The sequence below is a fragment of the Corythoichthys intestinalis genome, chromosome 19, assembly GCF_030265065.1.
Source record: "Corythoichthys intestinalis isolate RoL2023-P3 chromosome 19, ASM3026506v1, whole genome shotgun sequence".
In the NCBI taxonomy this organism is placed as follows: Eukaryota; Metazoa; Chordata; class Actinopteri; order Syngnathiformes; family Syngnathidae; genus Corythoichthys; species Corythoichthys intestinalis.
Genome location: NC_080413.1, coordinates 13,929,873 through 13,954,536, shown reverse-complemented (window position 1 = coordinate 13,954,536; position 24,664 = coordinate 13,929,873). Strand labels below are relative to the sequence as shown.

General features: G+C 39.1%; 1 protein-coding gene across 12 annotated transcripts in view; it reads right to left on the bottom strand.

Moving 5' to 3' along the window:
* Positions 1-23,902, bottom strand: part of snap91b (synaptosome associated protein 91b) — a 52,004-nt gene extending 28,102 nt beyond the window's left edge. For 2 of the 12 annotated variants that reach the window (XM_057822524.1, XM_057822526.1), the window contains exons 1-15: positions 23,162-23,894; positions 22,845-23,063; positions 11,934-12,076; positions 11,786-11,861; positions 11,607-11,709; positions 11,447-11,540; positions 11,267-11,378; positions 11,092-11,198; positions 7,477-7,518; positions 5,346-5,419; positions 4,477-4,489; positions 2,694-2,824; positions 2,327-2,400; positions 2,222-2,236; positions 1,650-1,823 (exon numbers count right to left, since the gene is read on the bottom strand). In XM_057822524.1, coding sequence (XP_057678507.1) covers positions 1,650-1,823; positions 2,222-2,236; positions 2,327-2,400; positions 2,694-2,824; positions 4,477-4,489; positions 5,346-5,419; positions 7,477-7,518; positions 11,092-11,198; positions 11,267-11,378; positions 11,447-11,540; positions 11,607-11,709; positions 11,786-11,861; positions 11,934-12,076; positions 22,845-22,974 — 1,288 coding nt within the window. In that variant the 5' untranslated portion in view covers positions 22,975-23,063; positions 23,162-23,894. Of the gene's footprint in view, positions 1-1,649; positions 1,824-2,221; positions 2,237-2,326; positions 2,401-2,693; positions 2,825-4,476; positions 4,490-5,345; positions 5,420-7,476; positions 7,519-11,091; positions 11,199-11,266; positions 11,379-11,446; positions 11,541-11,606; positions 11,710-11,785; positions 11,862-11,933; positions 12,077-22,844; positions 23,064-23,161 lie in introns of all 12 variants that reach the window. The other 10 variants (XM_057822521.1, XM_057822523.1, XM_057822515.1 and 7 more) reach the window with 9 other exon arrangements.
* Between the last annotated feature and the right edge of the window lie 762 nt (positions 23,903-24,664).

Genomic DNA, 24,664 nt, shown 5'->3' with positions numbered 1-24,664 from the left:
TTTAGTCTACCAAAACATGTTTTAGCTCATTATAGTCTTTTTGATAATGTTACTGTTATTTCAACCAATCATATTTTAAAGTCCCAGATTTCCTGCTTTTCCTCGTTAGAAACTCATTTTCACTTGCATCTGTGCTCGAGTCAATCAGTGTGTACAGCATGTGCATGGGTTAGGGGTATGACTGACATCACAAAATGGCTGTGTTTGTAAGTGGCCACATTTTCTATGTTTAAACATTATTTTCGCCACTATCAGACTATACTGGGTGTTCTCTGTCCCTTTAAGGAATAACATATATCTCTTTGGTTTGTTTTAAGAGGTACTTACTAGGGTTGTTCCGATCATGTTTTTTTGCTCCCGATCCGATCGTTTTAGTTTGAGTATCTGCCGATCCCGATATTTCCCGATCCGATTGCTTTTTTTTTTTTGCTCCCGAATCAATTCCAATCATTCCCGATAATATTTCCCGATCATATACATTTTGGCAATGCATTAAGAAAAAAATGAATAAAACTCGGATGAATATATACATTCAACATACAGTACATAAGTACTGTATTTGTTTATTATGAGAATAAATACTGAAGATGGCATTTACATTATTAACATTCTTTCTGTGAGAGGGATCCATGGATAGAAAGACTTGTAATTCTTAAAGGATAAATGTGACTTTGTATATTGTGACTAAATATTGCCATCTAGTGTATTTGTTGAGCTTTCAGGAAATGATACTGCAGCCATTTAACTTCTGCCCAAATGCATGATGGGAAGTGCAACCATGACTGTGCGTAGGGCTATCAATTGATATATCTTCTCTGCGTTGGGAAAGAACATAGGGTGTTAAGAAAATGATCAACTACTACCTTTCTTCCCTACAATCCCACATTATATTTAATTGCTGAGAGGTATTGCAAGGCTTTAGCCACATAAAAAATGGCTCCAAAGGCTGTCAAAATTCTCTCTACTCATTATACGCTGCCTTTTAGCGCTATCTATAGGTAAAACGGCGTCTTTATAGATTGAACGCGTCAATGTGTGAGTGAGTAGTGCAGTGCATGCGTTAATTACTTAACGTGATGAATTTAAAAAACGTTATTACCGCCGTTAACGCTATAAATTTGATAGCCCTACTTAAAGCCAAAACTACTCTGGATGAGTGTAAGACATTTTGTCTGTAACGTTAAATACAATTAGAAAACGATTTAAATTTAAAAAATATATATATTAAAAAAAGGCAGTTCCGATATTTTTTGGCCGATTCCGATACTTTGAAAATGACGGGATCGGACTCTCGATCGATCGGGACATCTTTAGTACTTACCAATACATCAACTAATCGCGTCACATATAAATCACGTTATTTATGTTATATTACTGTGGGTTTAAAATTTTAGCAGGAAATGTGCATTAAAACCAAAGTCAAGACATCTGTCGATATCAGTAGCAATAAATGAGTTAAATAAATCGCCGCTCCTTCCACACAAAGCCTCTAGTTCGACACTAAACAGGGCTGTAATTTAAATGCCAGTCCACAGACTTAACGTGCATGCAGCTAAGTGTCAGACGGGTTTTGTGGGGGGTGGGGGGGTTGAGCTTCGCAGAGAGGAGGTGAGGTGAGATACCCCCTCTCCCCCTGGAAGCCCACTAACCTCCTAACAGATCCATATTGGTGGCGCCAGGGGAGGTAGCGCCCGCCGTGCTAGTGGGAGGAACTAGTGGGACTCCGGCTTCTGGCGCCGCGGGGGCGGGCGTAGATGCGGTGGGGGAGGGGGCAGCGGCCTCCGCTGCCAGGGCGGGCTCGGCTAGCAAGGAATCGCCCATTTCTGAGGAAAAGGGGTGAAGGGGGTTGTGCAAAGGAGGGGTTGCAGTCCCCAAATAAAGTAAACCCAACCCGTGTCGAGCGGGTAGAAAATTCAAATGAAGCCCAATTAAAGCAAAATTCCAGTCAAGCAATTTGAAAAGAAACAAAAAATTGCCCCCGTGGTGGGAAAACAAATTGAGACGATGGTGGATGTGGAGGGAAGAGAGAGAGACAAGAACTGAGAATGGAGAGAAAAACAGGTTCCAGGAGACAAACAAGGAGATCCAACAAGATTGGGAACACACTAAAACACATTTACACATTTGAATCGTGAAGGTCCTTCATTTCGAACTTACCTCACTCAATCCAATTTTTACATCACCGCTATTATGTCGCAATTATACACTTGAAAGCACTCACCTGATCCAAGGAGATCTGTAAAAGAGCAACGTAAGCCGAAAATTATTCCTCAATTTGCCGTTCCTTCAAATTAATCTTATAATTGCAGTAGTCGTAGGGTCTTACCTCCCCAGGACGTGGTGCCGGCAGATGCTGCTGGTGGACCAGAAGAGGATAGAGGATCCAGGTCCAGCAAGGAACTGCACAGTAAAGTTAAAAGCAAAATCACACAAAAAAATCAAAAAGGAGATATTTAAAATACGACCAGAAATGGCGAAGAAATCACGATAATAAGCTTAGGATGCAAACCTTGAGGTGAAAGTGTCTGTGGTGAGAGTTTATTCATAATTTATAAAACGGATCAAATACACTCACTGCATCAAAAGTGCATTAAATCTCATTTTGACACGACACACGGAACGGAATATGGCGATAAAGCACCGTACTAAAGATGTACATATCGTATACAAGTGAACACAAAGCTGTGACGTACTCTTCCGCAGGCTCGGGTGCAGCAGGAGCGGCGGCAGCGGCGCTTTCCCCAGGCGGAGGCTGCAGTGTGGGGACGGCGTTTGAGGATTTGGCCGGAGTGGAAGTTGGAGACACGTTGTTTGTAGGAGAACCCTGAGGGGTGCACGAATATGCTCAGACACAAGGATAGAATGGTAATAGATTCAATGGTATGAAAAAGTATCTGAACCTTTTGGAATTTCTCACATTTCTGCATAAAATCATCATCAAATGTGATCTGCTCTTTGTCAAAATCACACAGATGAAAATAGAGTGTCTGCTTTAACTAAAACCACCCAAACATTTCTAGGTTTCCATATTTTAATAAGGATAGCATGCAAACAATGACAGAAGGGTGAAATAAGTGAACCCTCTGCCTAAGGAGACTTAGAGAGCAATTGAAACCAATTTTTACCAAACATCTTAAGTCAGGTGTGTGCCCAATCACTGATGAGTGGTTTAAAGCTGCCCTGTCCGCTATAAAACACACACCCGGTAAGAAATGTCTTGATGAGAAGCTTTGTCTGATGTCAAAAGAGCTGTCGAGATGCAAAGACCTGCGATCAAGGGTTGTTGATCTGTATAAAGCTGGGAAAGGATACAAAACCATCTCTAAAAGTGGATGTTCATCAATCGACAGTCAGAGAAGTTGTCCACAAATGGAATGAGTTTGGCCCCTGGAGTGGCCGTCCACCAAAGATGACGCCAAGAGTTCAGCGCAGAATACTCAGAGAGGTAAAAAAAGAACCCTAGAGTGTCTGCTAAAGACTTACAGAAATCACTGGTGCGGTCCAATACCTCTGTGTACACATCAACTATATGTAAAACTATGGCCAAGAATGGTGTTCATGGGAGGACTCCACGGAGGAAACCACTGCTGTCTAAAAAAATACATTGTTGCTTGTTTAATGTTCGCAAAAACGCACTTGGACACTCCACAGACGTTTTGGCAAAATATTTTGTGGACTGATGATACCAAAGTTGAATTGTTTGGGAATAACACACAACGTCATGTGTGGAGGAAAAATGGAACAGCTCACCAACATCAACACTTCATCCCCACCGTGAAGCATGGTGGAGGGAGCATCATGATTTGGGACTGTTTTGCTACCTCAAGGCCTGGACAACTTGCACTTATCAATGGAAGAATGAATTCAAAAGTTTATCAGGATTTTGTTCAGGAAAACCTGAGGCCGTCTGTCAGAGAGTTGAAGCTAACAAGAGGATGGATGCTGCAACAAGACAATGATCCAAAGCAAAGAAGTAAATCAAGTTCAGAATGGTTTCAGAAGAACAAAATACACGTTCTGGAGTGGCCAAGTTCAAGTCCAGACCTGAACCCCATTGAGATGCTGTGGCATGACCTATCGACAGCCATTCATGCCACATATCCCAGGAATCTGACTGAACTACAGCAGTTTTGCAGAGAAGAATGGACCAACATTAGTCCTGAACGATGTGCCAGACTGATCTGCAGCTACTGGAAACGTCTAGTTGAAGTTATTGCTGCCGGGGGTGCAAAATATTTTATGTGATGGTTCACTTACTTATTTTTCCCCTTCTGTCAATGTTTGCATACTATCCTCATTAAGATATGAAATGTGTTTGGGTGGCTTAAGTTAAAGCCGACACTGTTTTTTTCATCTGTGTGATTTTTTCAAAGATCAGATCACATTTGATGGTGTTTTTATGCAGAAATGTGAGAAATTCCAAAAGGTTCAGATACTGTTTCATACCACTGTATGATAAGAATTTAGCAAACTTACCTTAGTTGGAGACCTAAAAGAGTAGAAGGGAAAAAAAGAAGAATCATCATTGATCTTACTTGCATTTCGGATGGGAAAAGAAGAAATGGGTGACTGCGGGAATATAAAACTGGAGTGTGATCATATGAAGGGTTTATCCCAGAAGCAATACAAATCATCAATATGTCGGTTTTAGGCTAAAATACCACAAGCATGGGTATAAAACTCAACATTATGCAGCTTAGTCTCACAAGAATTTAGCAGCATTTCGTACCTCAAAACATGTCAGATCATTGACATTTATTGTAATGTATACATTTAAATTCACTGCATGTAATATATTCTATCATAATATTAATTATATTTATCATTCAGTGCTTTAGCACCGCCTCTGCCAGTCAGCAGGGATGAAACAAAACCACTGTGTGTGACAAATATAGTTCTTCAAATGATTTTTTTTTTATCCTTAATTTTTGACTAAATTCTTGTGAGAACACTGCATGCATATTGCAGGACTGCATAAGTCGACTTTCCATAGCATGTGCGTCTTGTAGAGTTCACACATGTATTTGAAACCACACAAACACACATTTGTTGAATGACCTATTGTCTATTCCTAAGGCATAGGCTGCCATTGACGGCGATAGACGTATATGTAAACTGGGAGTTAAAATGGATTTTACGTCGACGGTCGTCACTGGCAGCGAATTCGAAGATTTTGATGGGCCCCAAACCAACACGCAGTTTATGCTCACCCTTCACTGGTGGTCCCAAATGAACGAAAAAGGGGATAAGAGAGAAGGAAGGTTAAAGGAAATGATAGAAATACAAAATAATCCCAACTATAAAAAATTTACAAAATAATAAAAAGATTTTTACGCTCCATTTACCCCTTCTTTCCACCCTTGACGTCCTCAAGGCCATTCATGTGTGTTTCCAGGGATTCCAGGATACTGCTGGGGGCCTGACACAAAGCAACACAAATTAGCAACAGAGAAAAATGTATAATGACAAAAATGATCATATTTTAGTGCCAATGAAATTCGAACCCTGTGAGGACAGATCTGAAATTTGACTGGGTCAAATTTTTTTTTCTATTTTAGGTACAGTATTTCCTTAATTTTTGTTCCACTACTCAAAAAAAGAGCATAAAACTCAACCTGCAACAACCGTGACGAGGCTATTTGAAGACAGCCCACGTTCGAGAGTGTGTGTTTGTCTGGCTAGTGTGTCAAACTCGATTAGACTCAGCATGCAGACACTGCATCCTGCAAGCAGGCACTCAGCCGTTGCCACGGTTACCGGCTCCTCCGGAGGTTTAAATGGGCAGTCGTCGTCATCCGAGTCTGCCAGGTCCACCACCACGCCGGGGTGGAGACACTGGGTGTGTAATGGGGCGTGGTACAAGTGAGACATGTACAGTGGGGCAAATAAGTATTTAGTCAACCATTAATTGTGCAAGTTCTCCCACTTGAAAATATTAGAGAGGTCTGTAATTGTCAACATGGGTAAACCTCAACCATGAGAAACAGAATGTGGAAAAAAAAACAGAAAATCACATTGTTTGATTTTTAAAGAATTTATTTGCAAATCATGGTGGAAAATAAGTATTTGGTCAGTACCAAAAGTTCATCTCAATACTTTGTTATGTACCCTTTGTTGGCAATAACGGAGGCCAAACGTTTTCTGTAACTCTTCACAAGCTTTTCACACACTGTTGCTGGTATTTTGGCCCATTCCTCCATGCAGACCTCCTCTAGAGCAGTGATGTTTTGGGGCTGTCGTTGGAAAACACGGACTTTCAACTCCCTCCACAGATTTTCTATGGGGTTGAGATCCGGAGACTGGCTAGGCCACTCCAGGACCTTGAAATGCTTCTTACGAAGCCACTCCTTTGTTGCCTTGGCTGTGTGTTTGGGATCATTGTCATGCTGAAAGACCCAGCCACGTCTCATCTTCAATGCCCTTGCTGATAGAAGGAGATTTTCACTCAAAATCTCTTGATACATGGCCCCATTCATTCTTTCCTTTACACAGATCAATCGTCCTGGTCCCTTTGCAGAAAAACAGCCCCAAAGCATGATGTTTCCACACACATGCTTCACAGTGGGTATGGTGTTCTTCAGATGCAATTCAGTATTCTTTTTCCTCCAAACACGAGAACCTGTGTTTCTACCAAAAAGTTCTATTTTGGTTTCATCTGACCATAACACATTCTCCCAGTCCTCTTCTGGATCATTCAAATGCTCTCAGACTGGCTTCAGCAGGGGGACACGTCTGGCAGTGGAAGGATTTCAGTCCCTGGCGGCGCATTGTATTACTGATAGTAGCCTTTGTTACTGTGGTCCCAGCTCTCTGTAGGTCATTCACGAGGTCCCCCCATGTGGTTCTGGGATTTTTGCTCACCGTTCTTGTTATCATTTTGACGCCACGGGGGTGAGATCTTGCATGGAGCCCCAGATTGAGGGAGATTATCAGTGGTCTTGTATGTCTTCCATTGTCTAATAATTGCTCCCACAGTTGATTTCTTTACACCAAGCGTTTTACCCATGCAGATTCAGTCTTCCCAGCCTGGTGCAGGTCTACAATTTTGTCTCTGGTGTCCTTCGACAGCTCTTTGATCTTGGCCATTATGGAGTTTGGAGTGTGACTGACTGAGGTGTGGACCGGTGTCTTTTATGATAATGAGTTAAAACAGGTGCCAATAATACAGGTACGAGTGGAGCCTCGTTAGACCTCGTTAGAAGAAGTTAGACCTCTTTGACAGCCAGAAATCTTGCTTGTTTGTAGGTGACTAAATACTTATTTTCCACTCTAATTTGGAAATAAATTTTTAAAAAATCAAACAATGTTATTTTCTGTTTTTTTCCCACATTCTGTCTCGGGGTTGAGGTTTTCCCATGTTGACAATTACAGGCCTCTGTAATCTTTTCAAGTAGGAGAACTTGCACAATTGGTGGTTGACTAAATACTTATTGTCCTCACTGTATGCGTGCACATGAGTGTTTGGTGAATACTTACATAATTGATGTCGGGAATGTCATTTTTGTCGACTCCGACGGTCTAAAGAGAAGAAAAGTTGAGTTAAAAGTAGTGCTGGACTGATACCATACTAGCAGTGTTGTTTTCATCGACGAACAATTTTTTCATGACAACGACGAGACGATAACGAGCTGAAAATGTGTTTTCGGAGACCAATACATGACGAGACCAATGCCAGTTTTCATCTGACGGGACAAGAACAAGACGTAGATGTGCAATAATTCACATGTTCACAATGTGTGCAAAGAGTGCTCTCCAGTCTCCAAGCTTGCACACACACACACGGTAAAAATTTGTTTTATCTTGGCCAATGCTGCCTTTAAAGGTTTGTGCTGAGTGCTCATCACACACTAAATGTAACTTATAGCGTTAGCATTGCATTGGCGTTAAACTCTCATACAACTTTTTTTTTTACATACCAGTACCTTTTTTACATACTGTTCGTCGCGTCCAGGTGGGTATAATTAATTGAAAATAATGTACTGTTTTCCTGCAGACATGAAGTTGGCATTGTCCTTTAAGATGCTGCAACATGCGCTCGTCTGTCAATGATCATTCGAAATAGTTGGAAAACTTTATTTATTTATTTTGGAGTAAAATTTTACAGACAAAAACATTTTTAGTAAACCACGACTAAAACTAGACGGAATTAGTCTTGAGTTTCGTCCACAAAAACTAGACAAAGACAAACACATTTTTGAGATGACTAAAATATGACTAACACTAATAACTATTATCGTCCAAAAGACTTAGAGCAGGGGTCCTCAAATACAAATCTTGAAGGTCCACAATAGTTTTTTTTCATACAAGCAATTTGTTAATGTCAGTCAAGTACATGGCAGGTTAAAGGTGGTTTTCTTTAAACTTAGGGCTGTCAAAATTATCGCGTTAACGTGCGGTAATTAATTTTTTAAAATTAATCACGTTAAAATATTTGACGCAATTTACGCACATGTCCCGCTCAGACAGTATTCTGCCTTTTGGTAAGTTTTACAGCAAGGCTTTTTGTGCTGTCTAACAGCCAACTCTTGTGGTCGCTTTGCGACATGGTTTATTGTTTTCTTGCCAGTTCAATATGGCTGCACGACATCTCGGGCTGACACCTACGTTGTAATGTTGTGCTTATATGATCCTTGGACAAGATTTGTCCGTAAGTATGGTTGTTGTAAAGAATGTACATATTATGTTAGTAAGCGAAATGTTATATTTTTTGTATGAGATGCTTTTTGTTTATGTTTAGTGAACCTGTATAGCGTGCTAAGCTAACGTTGTTGCTAATGCAATGCTTGTGTACTTTTTTTTTGTAGTTTTACGACGGTCTAAAGAGGACAATGGTTTGAGGCCATTTTATTAATAAATCAGATGAAAAAGGAAGAAGTCTGATTATTAAGGCGTCGTTCACTAGCTGTCTAGCTTTGGAAAAAGTAGACGCTTCGGAGTGAGGACAGCATTGACAGATTTAAATGACAGTAGAGTGAAATACCCACTACAGTCCTTATGTACCGTATGTTGAATGTATATATCCATCTTGTGTCTTATCTTTCCATTCCAACAATTAATTTTACAGAATATATATATAATTTACAGAAAAAGTATGGCATATTTTATAGATGGTTTAAATTGCGATTAATTACGATTAATTAAATTTTAAGCTGTAATTAACTCTATTAAAAATTTTAATCGTTTGACAGCCCTACTTTAAACCAAACAAAGATACATTCTGAATAAATAAAAATGAATTAACAAAACATTTTCTTGACTTAAAAAAATACCAATAAAAACATGCAAGTACAATGTTTAAACATGTACACTAAATAATTGACAAGATCTGCCATTAAGGTGCAAACAATAACTATTGACATAGATTTACCAACAACCTTGCTTGACTCTTGATATGACTGCTTCAACCTGTCAATTTCTTGCCTTCTCAATTCTGATTTAGGAGGAAACTTCTTGTGGTGGTCCTAGCCAACACTCCCCTCTACTGGCTTTTATTGTTGTTACACTTCCTGTTATGTGGCATGAGTTCAAGCTTGGCAGGCTGGGTGTGGCAGACCTGGGAGTGCACATGCAGCTCATCGCAATCAACACTGCTTATAGGGTGCGGCCTGGGTAGCAAGCAGGTGCCAGATGATTCCGTCAGTCACCATTGGTACATCGGCCAACTAGCCTGTAGTCATTCATTGAACTCTTGACTAATCTTGTTTTTTGCCATCAGGACACCCACCTTCCAAGCCCTCGCAGCCACAGACTGAGCCGCAGCCACAGCTACAGCCATAGCCATTGTTCAATAAACACCCTTCACTCCACTTCCGTTTCCTGGTCGCACTTTGGTCCGCATCGACTTTTCCAAGTTTGCCACAACACTTCTCCTCAAAAGAGCTATGCTCTTTAACATAATAGCGCTTTACATTTTCACTTTTTATCAGAGCAACTGTCTTTAAGCATATTAACCACATAGGTTTGGTACTTGCAAGTGGTAAAACTGACGCATATTTGTCAGTCCATTCCTCATTGAAACGGCGATTTTCGTTCTACTTTTCTTCTCTTGGTCAACTATGAGCATGGCATTTTGTTAGATTAAAAGAAAAAAAAATGGTTTTTTTTTTTTTTTGGGTTTTTTTCTTAAAAAACACAAAATCTTTACAGTTTTGGCATCGGTACCGATACCACGCAGCCAAATGTCAGAATCGGTATGGGAAGCAATGTTGTTTATGGCAACCGTTTTAATTTTCCATCCTAGTCTTTTGGACGAAAATACTTATTAGTCTCAGTCATATCCTAGTCATTTCAAAATATGTTCGTCTTTGTCTGGTTTTAGTTGATGATTAATAAACATATTTTCATCTGTAAAATGTAAGACTTTTAGTCCAAAAATAAATTAATTAAAGGTTTCCGACTATTTCAAATGAACATTGACAGATGAGCATACTGTATATTGTAGCATCTACAAGGACAACACCCACTTTGTGATGACAATATTATTATTATTATTATTATTATTACATTATTTTCAATTAATTGCTAATTACATCCCTCTGGACGCCACGAACCATATGTAGAAAAAAAAAGTCTGGTTTGAAGCCGATGCTAGCCAAGCTAAATGCTAATTGCTAACGCGAATACTACGCTAACACTACAAGTTGCATATAATGTGTGATGATCACTCAGCACAGACCTATAAAGGTTAAAGAAACATTGCATATTCTCTCTTGCCATGATACGAAAATAAATCTTGTCCCGTGTTTTTAAAAAAAGCAAGCCTGAAACACAGCTTGAACACACATTCTAACACTGGTGATCACTGCTACCACATACAGTAGCAAAATGTCACAGGTTGTGAACACATGCCAGAAACTATGTCATATTTTCATCTTGTTGTCATCTCTTCAGACGAAAACTGGCATTCGTCTCGTTATATTTCAGTCTGGCAAAGCACATTTTGAGCTCATCATTAGCACGTCATCGTCACAAAATTCTTTGTTGACGACACATTTTCGTTATGGTCATCGATGACTAAAAAAACAAAAATGGTATCGGTGCAACACTTGTAAAAATAGGCTTGGAAACATCATTACTATCATTATGCTTTACCTCGGCCAGCTTCATGAACTCGCCAATTTTTGTCACTCGAGTCAGGAACCGCTTGTAGATCTCCAATGCCTCCTTGCAGTCGCTCTTTTTCATCTTGAAGTATTTCTCTGCATTGAAAAAATCATAGATTAGCTCATTCACGCTTGAGAAGCTTCACTGTGCGTTTCGAACTGACCTAACATGTTGATGATGCCGTCATTGTAGGAGGCGAAGAGTTTGACCAAGTCCTTGAAAAGCAGCAAGAAAGCTGCGTTGATGATGCCGTTGTTCAGCTCCTTGGGATGAACCTAGCAGAAACCATTCTTTATAATTTCCATAGCAAATTCATGAAACGTAAGTTGATAAATCAACTCACGTCAAACTCGAGGAGCGTGTCAATCTCGGTCTGCAGGACGGGCATGCCCTTCAAGAGCTTCTCTGTGGTCATGGTCCTCATTACGCCATCAGCCCTGGTTTTCAAACATTATTTTAAGTAAATGTGTCAAGCTGAGCATCACCGCCAAATATGGACGAACCCCTTCTTGACTCTAGTGAAGTCAAAAGCCATCTGACGGTAGGCGAAGGCTTTCTCATTCAGGTAGCGGCCGTACCGTCTGATGAATGTAGACATGTCGTAGCCTTCCAAAGAGAACATCTTTCCTTCTTAAAACCTGTTTTTCACCAAAAACTGTAAAATCAGACATTTTGTCTTTACCGTGAGATCCGGTTTTGTCGATGAAGTTGCTGAGGTTGAACAGCGAAGTCCTGGAGGCCAAGTACTGGATGAACCTCTGCAGGCATGAAGAAATTCAGAAAGAAGCACACATATGCAAAGGTATGTCAAGAAAGGGTACAGTACGCACCTCGTTCCCGTGCACACACATGTGGTGAGTGGTGACGAGGGCCTTGAAGACCACCACCCAGCTGGCGTTAGTGGCCCGCTCAAAAAGCGTGTCGGCCATTTGGGGGATGTTCACGTTGGTGGTGTTGGTGGCCGACACCAGGTCTGAAAAGACGTCAAAACTGATGTGACTTTTGGAAAAACTCGAACTAAAAAAATGACATCATTCAACTAATATCGTGTCTACTGAGTTTATAATAAGAGCGTCTCGAAGGCTGTGACATTGACGTCAGGGAAGAGGCAAGTATTTAGTATTGGCAGGCGACTTCGTTAATGGAAGCCAATGAAGGTCGTCACATTAAACAGGCCTTGGCCTTGCCTAAAATAGACTCGCCCACTCAAATGCAGACAAGCAGTCAAGAACAGGAATAGCCAACGACGCTGTAGTCCACTTATCCAAGCCAGAATTTATCAAGAGTACTCTTTTATTTGTTGCATTTATTTAGCCTTTCACACACTCTAAAATTGGGGCGAAAAAACAATGTGAAGCCTTTTGGATTCCCTATACAGTGGTATAAAAAGTATCTGAACCTTTTGGAATTTCTCACATTTTTGCATAAAATCATCATTAGATGTGATCTGATCTTAGTGAAAATCAAACAGATGAAAAAACAGTGTCTGCTTTAACTAAAACCACCCAAACATTTATTGGTTTTCATATTTTAATAAGGATAGTATTGAAACAATGACAGAAGGGGAACAAATGACTAAGTGAACCATCACATTTAATATTTTGTGCCCCCCCCCTCCCCACTTTGGCTGCAATAACTTTAACCAGACGCTTTCTGTAGCTGCAGATCTAGACTTAGCATATCGATCAGGACTAATCCTGGCCCATTCTTCTCTCCAAAACTGCTGTAGTTCAGTGAGATTCCTGGGATGTCTGGCATGAATCGCTGTCTTTAGGCCATGCCAAAGCATCTCAATGGGGTTCAAGTCAGTTTGAGCACATGCTGTAAATGAACTCGCAATGTACAGTGGGGCAAATAAGTATTTAGTCAACTACTAATTGTGCAAGTTCTCCCACTTGAAAATATTAGAGAGGCCTGTAATTGTCAACATGGGTAAACGTAGGAAAACCAGAGGATGTATAAGAAAGACGGGGCTGATGGTAAAGGATAGCTTGTTGAAACAGGAGAATGTCATTGTCAGTCGCGTCGGTAAAAAAGCTAAGGCTATGCTTAGGTCGGCTCGTTTTTTTCGTCTTTTTCAGCCTTCGACACTCAAGCCATCTCTTTAACTGAACATTTTTTATGTTCTTCCACATCTTTGCCAGTGAATTTGGCACCATTTGGCACTCATTTTCGGAGAGAATTGGTAGGTTTAGCTCTGTAAACATCTCCTTCGTACACGATTTCCATTCATTTCCTATTAGGGACGAACGGTGGCTTGTCACTACCTAGCAACAGTAGCTAATGTCATGAATATTAATGAGCGGAAGTGACGTGTTGCTTGCGGTACGCCACTGCAACATTGTTCGAATGGGAACTCAAATTCAAATGCAAATTTGAAATTTTTTCGTATTCTCGGAGAGTCACCATGTAAACGGCCCCCTAGATACTTCATAGTGATCCAACAAATCAAGGACGTATTTTGGTCCAAGGCCATTAAATGTTTTGTAGACGAGCAGTAGTATTTTATAGTCAGAATAGCCATATACAGACATACTGTGAGGAAAATTATTCAAATAAATACTGTATATAAAGTATTTAACATTTTAGTAACAATTTGGGTTAACAATTAGTTAAAATTTTTTGTCGTAATTTACAAGTTAAAATTTAACATTAACTTCTTAAATACTTTAATACTTAAATCATTAAAGATAAACAAATTAAAAATTAGCGAGATTTATTTTAGATTAATTTAACATTGATTTTGCGTGGATACTGTGATGGGAGATGATGACAGTAAAAAAAAATATATATATTTTTTTGTTTTAAGACCCGTTAATTTTATTACAGTGACACACCACAATTGATACGTAAAATTATTATTTTCAGTGGACTCCTACATATTTGTGGTTCAGCAGCGAAAACTTAACTTTTTTTTGGAAGATATTCAAAAACCCTTTCATGTTTTTTCATGACAACTACAAGGCGTGTCGACTGATATTTGCAGTCAAGTTCAGTCCTCATCCCCACCCACCAGTTAGGCCTGTCGTGATAACAAATTTTAGTGTGTGATAATTATTCTCATAAATGATTGCAATATGTGATATTATTGCGCTCCCCCAATTTTTTTTTAACCAATTTTCAATAACACAGTGAGAATACAGTATATATTAATAGATCAAGTACACCCATTTAAACGCGATAAATATTTACTCTTAAATTAAAAAATACTTTTTAAGAAATCACAACTAAAAACAATAGACCATGCCTCTTAAGTAAAAAACAACAATATTGTTACCGCACAGAAACACAGAATAAATAAAATGTGTTTAAAAAAAAAAAAAAAATTGCACTTAATAACTTAAGCATTTAGGCAAATGAAAACTTTTCCCGTCATAGCATCTGCAATGGTGTTCCATAGGGATGCAACGATACAGTTAAGTCACGGTTCGGTACGATTTTTGATACGGGAACACAAGTCAATACATTTAGAGCTGTCCCGACTAGTCGACGTTGTCGACGTCATCGATGACGTAAATGCGTCGACGGGCAAAACATACCGTCGATGGGTATTGAGGGGTTAAAAAAAAAATTACATGCGGATAAAGTTTAGAATGGCGGGCGCTTGCGATACAAGCGGTTGTTACTAACACCCCCAAGGGGGCTGCTGTTATTTCAATGTGACCGGCATTGTCAGATTGAGCAAAGAGGAAGAAAGTGGGCGAGCGAGAGAGAGGGAGCGAAAGAGAGGGAGTGAGATCGGTGAGTTTGGAAAGTGCGCGACTGCGCGTTTAGCGCGGAGTTCAGTGGCTGCAGCCCCTGCGTTTTTGTTTTGGACATTAAAAGTATCTATAAAGAGCCATCCGACACCTCTCGGTGTTTTTATGCACGCCGCCGCCTTCCTGAGGAGGACATGGGCCGAACCGACGACAACGAGCCAAGTGAATCACCGGTTCACTCCTCACTATGGCGAGGAGTTGAAAACACCGCCAATTACCAAAAAGGGCAGAATTGGTGACACGAGAAAGTGGCATAAAGCCAAAAAAGCGGACCAGAATAGCCAGAGCCTGGAATTATATCAAGGAAAATATGGAGGGTGCCACTGTGTGTACTCTTTGCTAAGTTGAGCTCCCATACAACAGTAGCACGTCGGCTATGAACACTTGTATAATTTTCGAAGACAACAAGAAACAACAAGCTAGCGGATTGTAAGTCCATACATCTTTCTAACGATGTTTTTTAAAATGGAAGTTACCTTTATGTGCGTCGTATCAACGTGCATTTTAATTTAATAAAATAATTAATCTATATATATATAATTATATATTTTTTAAAATTATTATTATATTTATTAGGATAATGGAAGCTCCCACTTGGGGAAAATATATACATACATCCTGTATATACATAATATAATGAAAATATATATGGAAACAGCACTGGCCTGCTTACTGTAATCCATGACTGCACTAATGTTAGTTATTTAATATTATAAAGTTTTACATATAGTAGTATACTATAAAATTAATACTGTATATTTAATTTTTGTTACTGTATGTGTGCCTCTCATTCAAAATAGTTGTAATATTTCAGTGTGCCCTCTACTTTATCTATTTTCAGGTTAAAACAAACAAAAGTTGAACAGTTTTTCCCCTCCCCCAAAAATGCAGAATGCACACCAGAAAAAAGCATCTGAACTCACACAAAGTATTCTGAAAATGGTTGTCCGGGACATTTCAATTCATTTTAACATTTAGAACAATATAGACAATGACATACCACAAAAAGAGTGAGAATTGTTTTGACTCCTGTTAAAGAGGTGAAGTCTCAGTGTTTCCGTTTACATTTTTTTGCACTAGTTAATGCCAGCATCATTTGACCTTTGTTTGTGATTTATTATTATTATTATTATGTATTATATTGATTTATGTTATTTATTTATACATTAATAAAGAATGTAGTTGTTCCAAAAAGTTTTTTGTGAATAATAAGCTTCAACAAAAATGTCATTATTAAAGTAGTAAAAAAAAAAAAAAATTATTAGATTAGTCGACTAATCGTAAAAATAGTCGGCTGACTAATCGGGAGGAAATTAGTCGTTTGGGACAGCCCTAGTTCCAATATGTTTTTGTGAATTGATAAGCGACAACAAAAATTTCATCGCGAAATTAGTAAAAAAAAAAAAAAAAAAATTAATTTAATTATTAGATTAGTCATAAAAATAGTCGGCTGACTAATCGGGAGAAAATTAGTCGTTTGGGACAGCCCTAAATACATTTAATGCTCTGTAAAAAAAATAACAATTATATTTTTTGTTTCTTTTTTTTTTTTTTTTGCTAACGAGCAAAAATTAAATTGCCACCATAAAAACATGCATTTTAGTGCATAATATTTATGTGCTTACTTCTTACTGATCTGAAAAAATTGTGTATAAAAGTGCTGAGAACAATCTTTACTGTTTGTAAAGTGAGGCAGGGCACACTGTTGATTGCTACAGCTCTCTTAGCAGCTAGGTTTACTACAGGAGCAAGACATCCTATTTGTGGTCCGAATCCATCTGTGTCACGTACTAAATTAACAATATTTGCAACATTATCTATAGTCACTGGTATGGATTGATTTGGCCTTCTTAACTTCCATTTAGTAATGACAGTTTAGAATTCGAATTGATGTAGTATATGGACTACGTGTCCCATAATCACTCTGGGCTCACGTAGCCAATGCCATGGGACGTAGCACATCTAGTTTGCCATTTCATGATATCTAGTGTGTGCGCGCATTAAAAAATGTGAGCAAGCGCCGCTAAGGTCACGTCTGCTCATCACCAGCATATGACAATCGACCTTCATAAACAGGACGAGTTTGAAGCACAGCGCTCTTAATTTCATTCAGCTGTTCGTTGTCAAAGCGAGGTTGTTCGTAGGAGCCAAGTCGGTAACAATGTTTTGGCGGACTTTGTTGTAAATATCCGGCGTTGTACCGAAAAATAGCCGCCCCACGTGAAATGTCACTCCTGAAGGGTGCGCTCACACGTCAACAACACCGGCGCGCCGTAGATGGTCCACAGTCACTCCGGAGCACTGACGCGGCCGGTATACGTTATACGGTATACGTATAGGATATAATGGGAACGATTGGCTCCGCCGCAAGTTTTTGCAGGACCTGGAACGAATATGCATTTTGCGCAGTTGGTAACGAGGAATCCGAACTTTTAACAGCACTTCTTCCGCACGCGCGCACGCACGTGCACACGAGGCGATAAATCGCAGCGGAAAAATTACCGCCTTCATTTTTATTTATCGCGCGATAAATGGAATTATTGCATATTGCGACAGGCTTACCACCAGTATCGAAAAATATTCCCTAATTTAACTAATTCTGTCCATTTCAACTAATCAACATTTAAATGACTGTGTCTCAGTGCTCTGTTTTAACCATCCAACAGGAAGGCATGTTTTGTTTACGAGGGGGCCTGTTGAGGGGCCTTTATAAAGAGATTATTTCTAATCACTCGTCTGTCTTTGTCCACCGAATTGTACAATATCCTGATCCTTGAAGTCAACATAATATACGTGCAACATGGCTGACAGCTGCAGCCTGGGGTCTATTCAAGCAATGGCTGCTTATATAACAACATAGGTTAGTGAGTTCATTCAACAGTATGCATGCTTATAAACCACCAGTAGATTTATATGATCATTATTTGAATCGTCTTAAGTTGTAACGGTATCTGCACCTGAAGTAAACAAACACATTCTGGGTGTGTGTAATAAGGATTGGCTGAGCTATATAAAGACTCTTATGGTAATCCAGCAGCTTGAAGCTCTCTTGCTCCTCATGTCAACATATTTCTAAATTGGAAATGCGAAATTTGGGTGATTTTAACGCAAAGCTGCAATACTCTGTTACCTTCAAGGCTAAAATATAGTTTTATTTTCTACTTTTACGAAAAACGTAAAAACCGCGAACACCGCTAAAAACAAGGGAGTATGGCGGAATTTTTTTTTTTTTACTGTATTCACCCGCTTTTCTCGGTGTTCGCGGTTTTTACAAGAGGCCGCGGGAATACCGCAAAAACATTCCACTTTATCATAGACTTCATAATGTATTGACGGGTCAAATTGGTCATGCACTGCGCCTTGCATTCAAGTAGGGGGCTGCCCACATCAAGAGGAGCTATTCACATCTAATGCCGGATTTCTGTTGAAAAAGTACTAAAGCTGTACCGAATACAAACAGGAAGGATTGTCTTAGGAGTGATTTGTTCGAGGATTCAAGGTAATTATTATATTTTTCATACCATGGATGCATTTTGAAACGTCGTGAAAAAAATCAAAGGGAAAAATTAGCCGTTACTGCATTGGTATAATAGTTCACAATATTTACGTAAAATAAATGCTAACTGCACTTTTTTTTTTTTTTTAAACCAAGAATCGAGACTGTTTTATGTCCATATCTATAAAGAATTCGGAGATTTAAGTATTTATTCACAAGAATTTTCACAGGACAAGCTCTGTTTATATCAGGCGGCCGCTAGCTACATTCACTAACAGACTAGCATTGTACTTCGACATATTTACGTAAAATAAATGCTAACTGCACGTTTTTTGTTTTTTTTTTGCTTTTACCAAGAATCGAGACTGTTTTACATCCATATCTATTAAGAATTCAGAGATTTAAGAATTTATTCACATGAATTATCACTGAAAAAGCTCTGTTTACATCAGGCGGCCGCTAGCTACTAACAGACTAGTTTCGTACTTCGACATATTTACGTAAAATAAATGCTAACTGCACATTTTTTTTTTTTTTTTTTTTTTGCTTTTACCAAGAATCGAGACTGTTTTACGTCCATATCTATTAAGAATTCGGAGATTTAAGAATTTATTCACATGAATTATCACTGAAAAAGCTCTGTTTACATCAGGTGGCCGCTAGCTACATTTACTAACAGACTAGCATTGTACTTCGACATATTTAAGTAAAATAAATGCTAACTGCATGTTTTTTTGCTTTTAACAAAGAATCAAGACTGTTTTATGTCCATACCTAAAAATAATTCACGGATTTAAGCATTTTTTCACAGGAATTTTCAACGAAAAAAAGCTCTTTGTCTGTAATTCCACTCAGTCAGCTTTGACGGCCTCGCCAACAATGCAGGCCCCCTATTTATCGACTCCGCGCCCCGTTTCCCGTCAATACATTATGCAGTCTATGACTGTATTCACCCGGTGTTCGTGGTTTTTTCACTTAAATCACAAATGCCCCGAAAAGCGGTGGAACATGGCGAAAAAATGTTTCATTCTAGTTCCCCGGTTTTCACGTTGTTCGCAGTTTTTGCGAAAACTGCGAACGCCGCAAAAAACGAGAGAATATGGTGAAAAATTTTCACTGTATTCCCCTGCTTTTCGCGGTGTTCGCAATTCTTTAAGAAAAAGGAGAAAAATGTAAGCACCTCAAAAAATGACGAGAAAAAAAAAAACATAAAAAAAACTTTTTTCAGGGTGTTCAGGGTTTTCACCTGAAATGAGTGATTAAAGGTGCATTAAAGTCCCATTTAAGTACATTTTAGGGTTGTTCCGATCATGTTTTTTTGCTACAATCCGATCCCGATCGTTTTAGTTTGAGTATCTGCTGATCCCGATATTTCCCGATCCGATTGCTTTTTTTTGCTCCCGATTCAATTCCAATCATTCCCAATAATTTTTCCCGATCATATACATTTTGGCAATACATTAAGAAAAAAATGAATAAAACTCGGACGAATATATACATTCAACATACAGAACATAAGTACTGTATTTGTTTATTATGACAATAAATCCTCAAGATGGCATTTACATTATTAACATTCTTTCTGTGAGAGGGATCCACGGATAGAAAGACTTGTGACTTTGTATATTGTGACTAAATATTGCCATCTAGTGTATTTGTTGAGCTTTCAGTAAATGATACTGCAGCCATGCCCCAATGCATGATGGGAAGTGGAACCATGATGGGATGTAAAACCATGACTGTGTGTCGTGCTACCAATGGATATATCTTCTCTGCTTTGGGAAATAACTTAAGGTGTTAAGACAAAGATCAATTGCCACCTTGCTTCCCCACATTGCTTCCCATGATATTTCTAATCATAGGGAGAGGGATTGCAAGGTTTTACCCAATTGAAGAAAGGCTCCAAAAGCTGCCAAAATTCATTCTACTCATTTTGCGCTGCCTTTTATCTCTCTATATAGGTAAAACGGCGTCATTACAGATTGAGCGCAATAATGAGTGAGAGGGTCGTGCAGCGCATATATTAATAGCGTTAAATATTTTAATGTGACATTTTTTAATAAATTAATTGCTGCCGTTATCGGGATATTTTTGATAACCCTACCTTAAGCCTAAACAAAAGACTCTGGATGAGTGTAACACATAATGTCTGTAATGTTAAATACAATTAGAAAACGATTTAATTAAAAAACATATATATTAAAAAAAGGCATGGCCGATATTTTTTTGCCGATTCCAATACTTTGAAAATGACGTGATCGGACCCCCCGATCGATCGGGACATCTCTAGTACATTTCATTTGATATTCCTGCACTATAATTTTTATTTTTAATAATAATCCCACCGTTATATTGTGAGATTGAAAAGTGTGTTAGCATTGGTAAAAAGCATATGATACAGTGATAATTCAGGAGTGTATTGGACCATGTCTGCCACTGATAAAACCAGAAATATTTGAGATAATATCAGTCATAATGTGTGTCAGCAATATCTAGGTTAGAAACGTCCTCCTGCCAGAATACAAAAGAAACCCGCTGGCCTACATAAAACAAGCAGGCTGGCATACAAACACACACAGCACGCACAGTCTTCAACGACAACTTGCGTTGAGCTAATTGATCCCGTAAGACTTGTTGGATGTGGAAATTGGCTTTTTGTGGCGAATACTAGCTTGAACATGGCGTTGATGACAACGTAGTCTGAGCCTGCGATTTTAAGCTCAGTTCAAAGACAAGTAAAGAAAAACTATTGAACATTGTCGCCTTTTGTGGTGTAAATAATGCAGGGTAGTCATTGGCTGATGAGTGAATTATTCACAAGGGGAGCGGATCACAACATAAGACGCCAGCGCACGAGTGGCCAGAAAGATCAGAGAGCAAAAAAATAAATAAATAAATGTTGGTTTCTGTCTGGTTGTCTGTGTGGTCAGGCCACTACTCAATATTTATGGATTATGGCTGGGCTATAAATACAATCATTTGTCACGGTGAATATCTCAAAGCTGTCAATTTAGCGTGTCTAACTTTAGTCATACTGCCCATTTCCAAATTGTCATTGTACGCACCAATATCTATGCTTTAATCAGCTAATTTTAAACTCTTTCCACATATTTTCACCATCTTATTAATAACACACAAAATTACTTGTCACAAAACCCAAATTTCACAGTACAATTCTCAAATTTCTAAATGTTTTACACATTTACTTCCTCCTTCCATATTTCTCGACCAACTGAAACTATTTAAGTTTAGGCATTACATTCCAGGGCTATATAAACCTGGCGGGCTGCCAGGCTTTTCTTTTCTTGAGCTCTCCCTGCCAGTCCAAAACACTGCGGCAAGTATATATGAAAAAGTCATTTTAACTGCATCCGATGATAATTGCAAGCTCCACAGAAATTGATGGTCAAGCGTATCAATTTTACAAAATGAAGTTGTTCAGGTGAGAGGGCACATGAATAAATTATATATTTATTGCTTTAAGTCCTACATCGAGTTTAACTACACTAAACATCAATATCTGTTAAGTATAATTCAACCAATTATTTAGTTCTTTTTAAAGACACTAAACCAGGGGTCGGCAACCCAAAATGTTGAAAGAGCCATACTGGACCAAAAAACAAAACAAAAAAACAAGTATGTCTGGAGCCACAAAAAAATAAATAAGCCTTGTAAAGAAGGCAACACACGCTGTCTTTATATTAGCTATATTAGCTACCATCAAAATACTAAGTTGGCTACAAATACATAATGAGCTTTCATGATTAAATGTTTATATTGCCTAAAGTGGATCCTACAGAGAATGACGCACCACATGATTACTCTGTTGTACGATGCCGCCTCAAGTTTAACTTCATTCCAATATTAATGAATTAGAAGAATGTTTGTGTCATGTTTGTCCTCCTACAGACACCATCTTAAAACAAAATATTTCCCTTCCCCATCTTTTTCCATTTTCAAACATTTTTGAAAAAGCTCCATGGAGCCATTAGGGTAGTGCTAAACAGCCGCACGCGGCTCTAGAGCCACGGGTTGCTGACCCCCGCACTAAACCATAAAGTCCATTATTATTTGTGCATTCCTGGTGATAAACAGCCATATTTTGACTTATGAATGCCCCCAGCATACACGTTCTTTGAATTATGAGCTTTCATTTATAATGTTTTATTTAATTTTATCATGCTTTCAGAGGCGTTTCCATTCATTTGAATGAATTACAAGCTGGGCCCTGCAATGAATTCAACTCGTAAATCAGGGTGCCACCAGAAGGATTCTCCTGTGCAGATGCTACATGCTAACTGCTAACCTGTCTGCCTGCATTTTTTCCCTTCCTTTTATGACGCCCATCATTTAGTGTACGGTTTCATCCTTACGCTGTATCCTCCTTTAGGGTCATCCCCACGTTTCCAACAATTCATTAGAGAACTAACAGCACGCCTGATTGCACCAAAGGGCCTCATTGAATGGAATCGGGCACTTGTACTCACATTCCAGGTGCTTCTTCTTGGGCGCCATCACTTCGTGCGTGGTGGCCTTGCATACGGCCCGAGCCATATCCGAACCCGTTAGCTGGTACTGGGCCGCGGCGATGCGGTCCGTGAGCGTCTGACCCGACATTTGGACCCCTTCTCCGGAATTGCTTCAAAGAAAAAAATCGATCTATCTAGAGCTACAGAACCACAGCAAACGAGCCCGTGACCTTCTCCCTGTATGTGTAGAAAAACAGCCCGCAAAATGGTTAATTTGGCGAAGAATTGAGCTTGTCATAGGAGTAAAATGAGCTCGTGTGGGGGTTGTCACTTACGCGGATGTGCGCTTTTCAGCACCCTGGACAGCTAAAGCCACACGGTTATGTAACAAGTCGCCGCAACCGAATCGTTCAGAATATCGCACGCGACCTTCTTTTTTTGCGGGTTTTGGAATCAACGCTCCATAGGTGCGGTCGTTATCCGGCTCAAGATAATTCCTTCGAATCGTCCAAAATGTGCGGCGCTATTCTGCGGCACCGAATGCGCAAAACGTGTGCGCAAAAAAAATGGAGGAGGAGTAGAGGAGACACGGCGGAAATCCCTATTCTCCTTCTCTTACGCTGTTTTCCCCCCCGTTTCTTCACGTCTATCTAACGGTCTCCTCCCTCCAACAGAGGATACTTGGACCAGCCCACGTCCCTTAACCCATTATAGTACACTTTTTTAACTCATTGGTAGCCATTAAGAATGACAGACGTCCAATTCATTAAAACGAGAAGGCTGCCTATGAATACTCATCTTTCAGTTCTATTTTAAATATATAATGTAGTTTTAATCGTCATATTTCTTATTGTTGGAAATAAGTGGGAAAAACATTGTCATTAGCAGTACAAAATTGTACAGAGCCCCTAAGGTGACATGGAAGAAGAAAAAAAAGTGTCCTTAAAGGGACACGGAGGAAGAAAAAAAAAAACACATAAGAAAAAAAATAGATGTCAAAGCAAAAAAATATTTCTTTACATTGGAAAAAAAAATATTACATTGAAGCAAAAAATATATATTTTTTCTACATCGAAGCAAAAAAAAAAAAATTTTTTTTTTTTTACATCGAAGCACAAAAAGAAAAAAAAAAAAACACTGAGCCTGTGTTCTCTGCATTTGCTGTACATCCATCGGTAACCATCAGGGGTGCCCAAGTCCGGCCCTCGAGAGCCCCTATCCAGCTTATTTTCCATGTCTCCCTCCTCCAACACACCTGAATCAAATAATCAGGATCGTTATCATGCTCCTGCAGAGCTTGCTGATGAGCTGATCATTTGATTCAGGTGTGTTGGAGGAGGGATACATGGAAAACAAGCTGGATAGGGGCTCTCGAGGACCGGACTTGGGCACCCCTGATGTAGCTGTCCGGAGTATAGCAATTGGTTGCTATGAAGTCAACGAGGATCGCCAAATCACATAACGTTTTCTGATGAAAATGTCCGGTTGAGTTTAGGATTTGCTTCAAATGTCTTCTGCTAATTTGGAAACCGTGCTTAATATCAAGAAATGATCTTATGTCATCATATTTTAGGCCTATTTCAAAGTAAAACTCAATCTCCCCCAAGGGTGAACAAGCTCCATTGTTGCCATAGTTTACCTGGAAATTGAGCCGCACAACGCACGTTTAAAATTAGCGGAATTTTTTGCTTCCATGTAAAAAAAAAAAAAAAAGTATATTTATGGATTCCATGTAAAAAACAATATTTTTTTTGCTTCGCCCTCAACTTTTTCTTTTTTTACTACCCTGTATTTATTTTTCCAGGCATTTATTTTGACAGAAAAAAAAAAAATCTTCT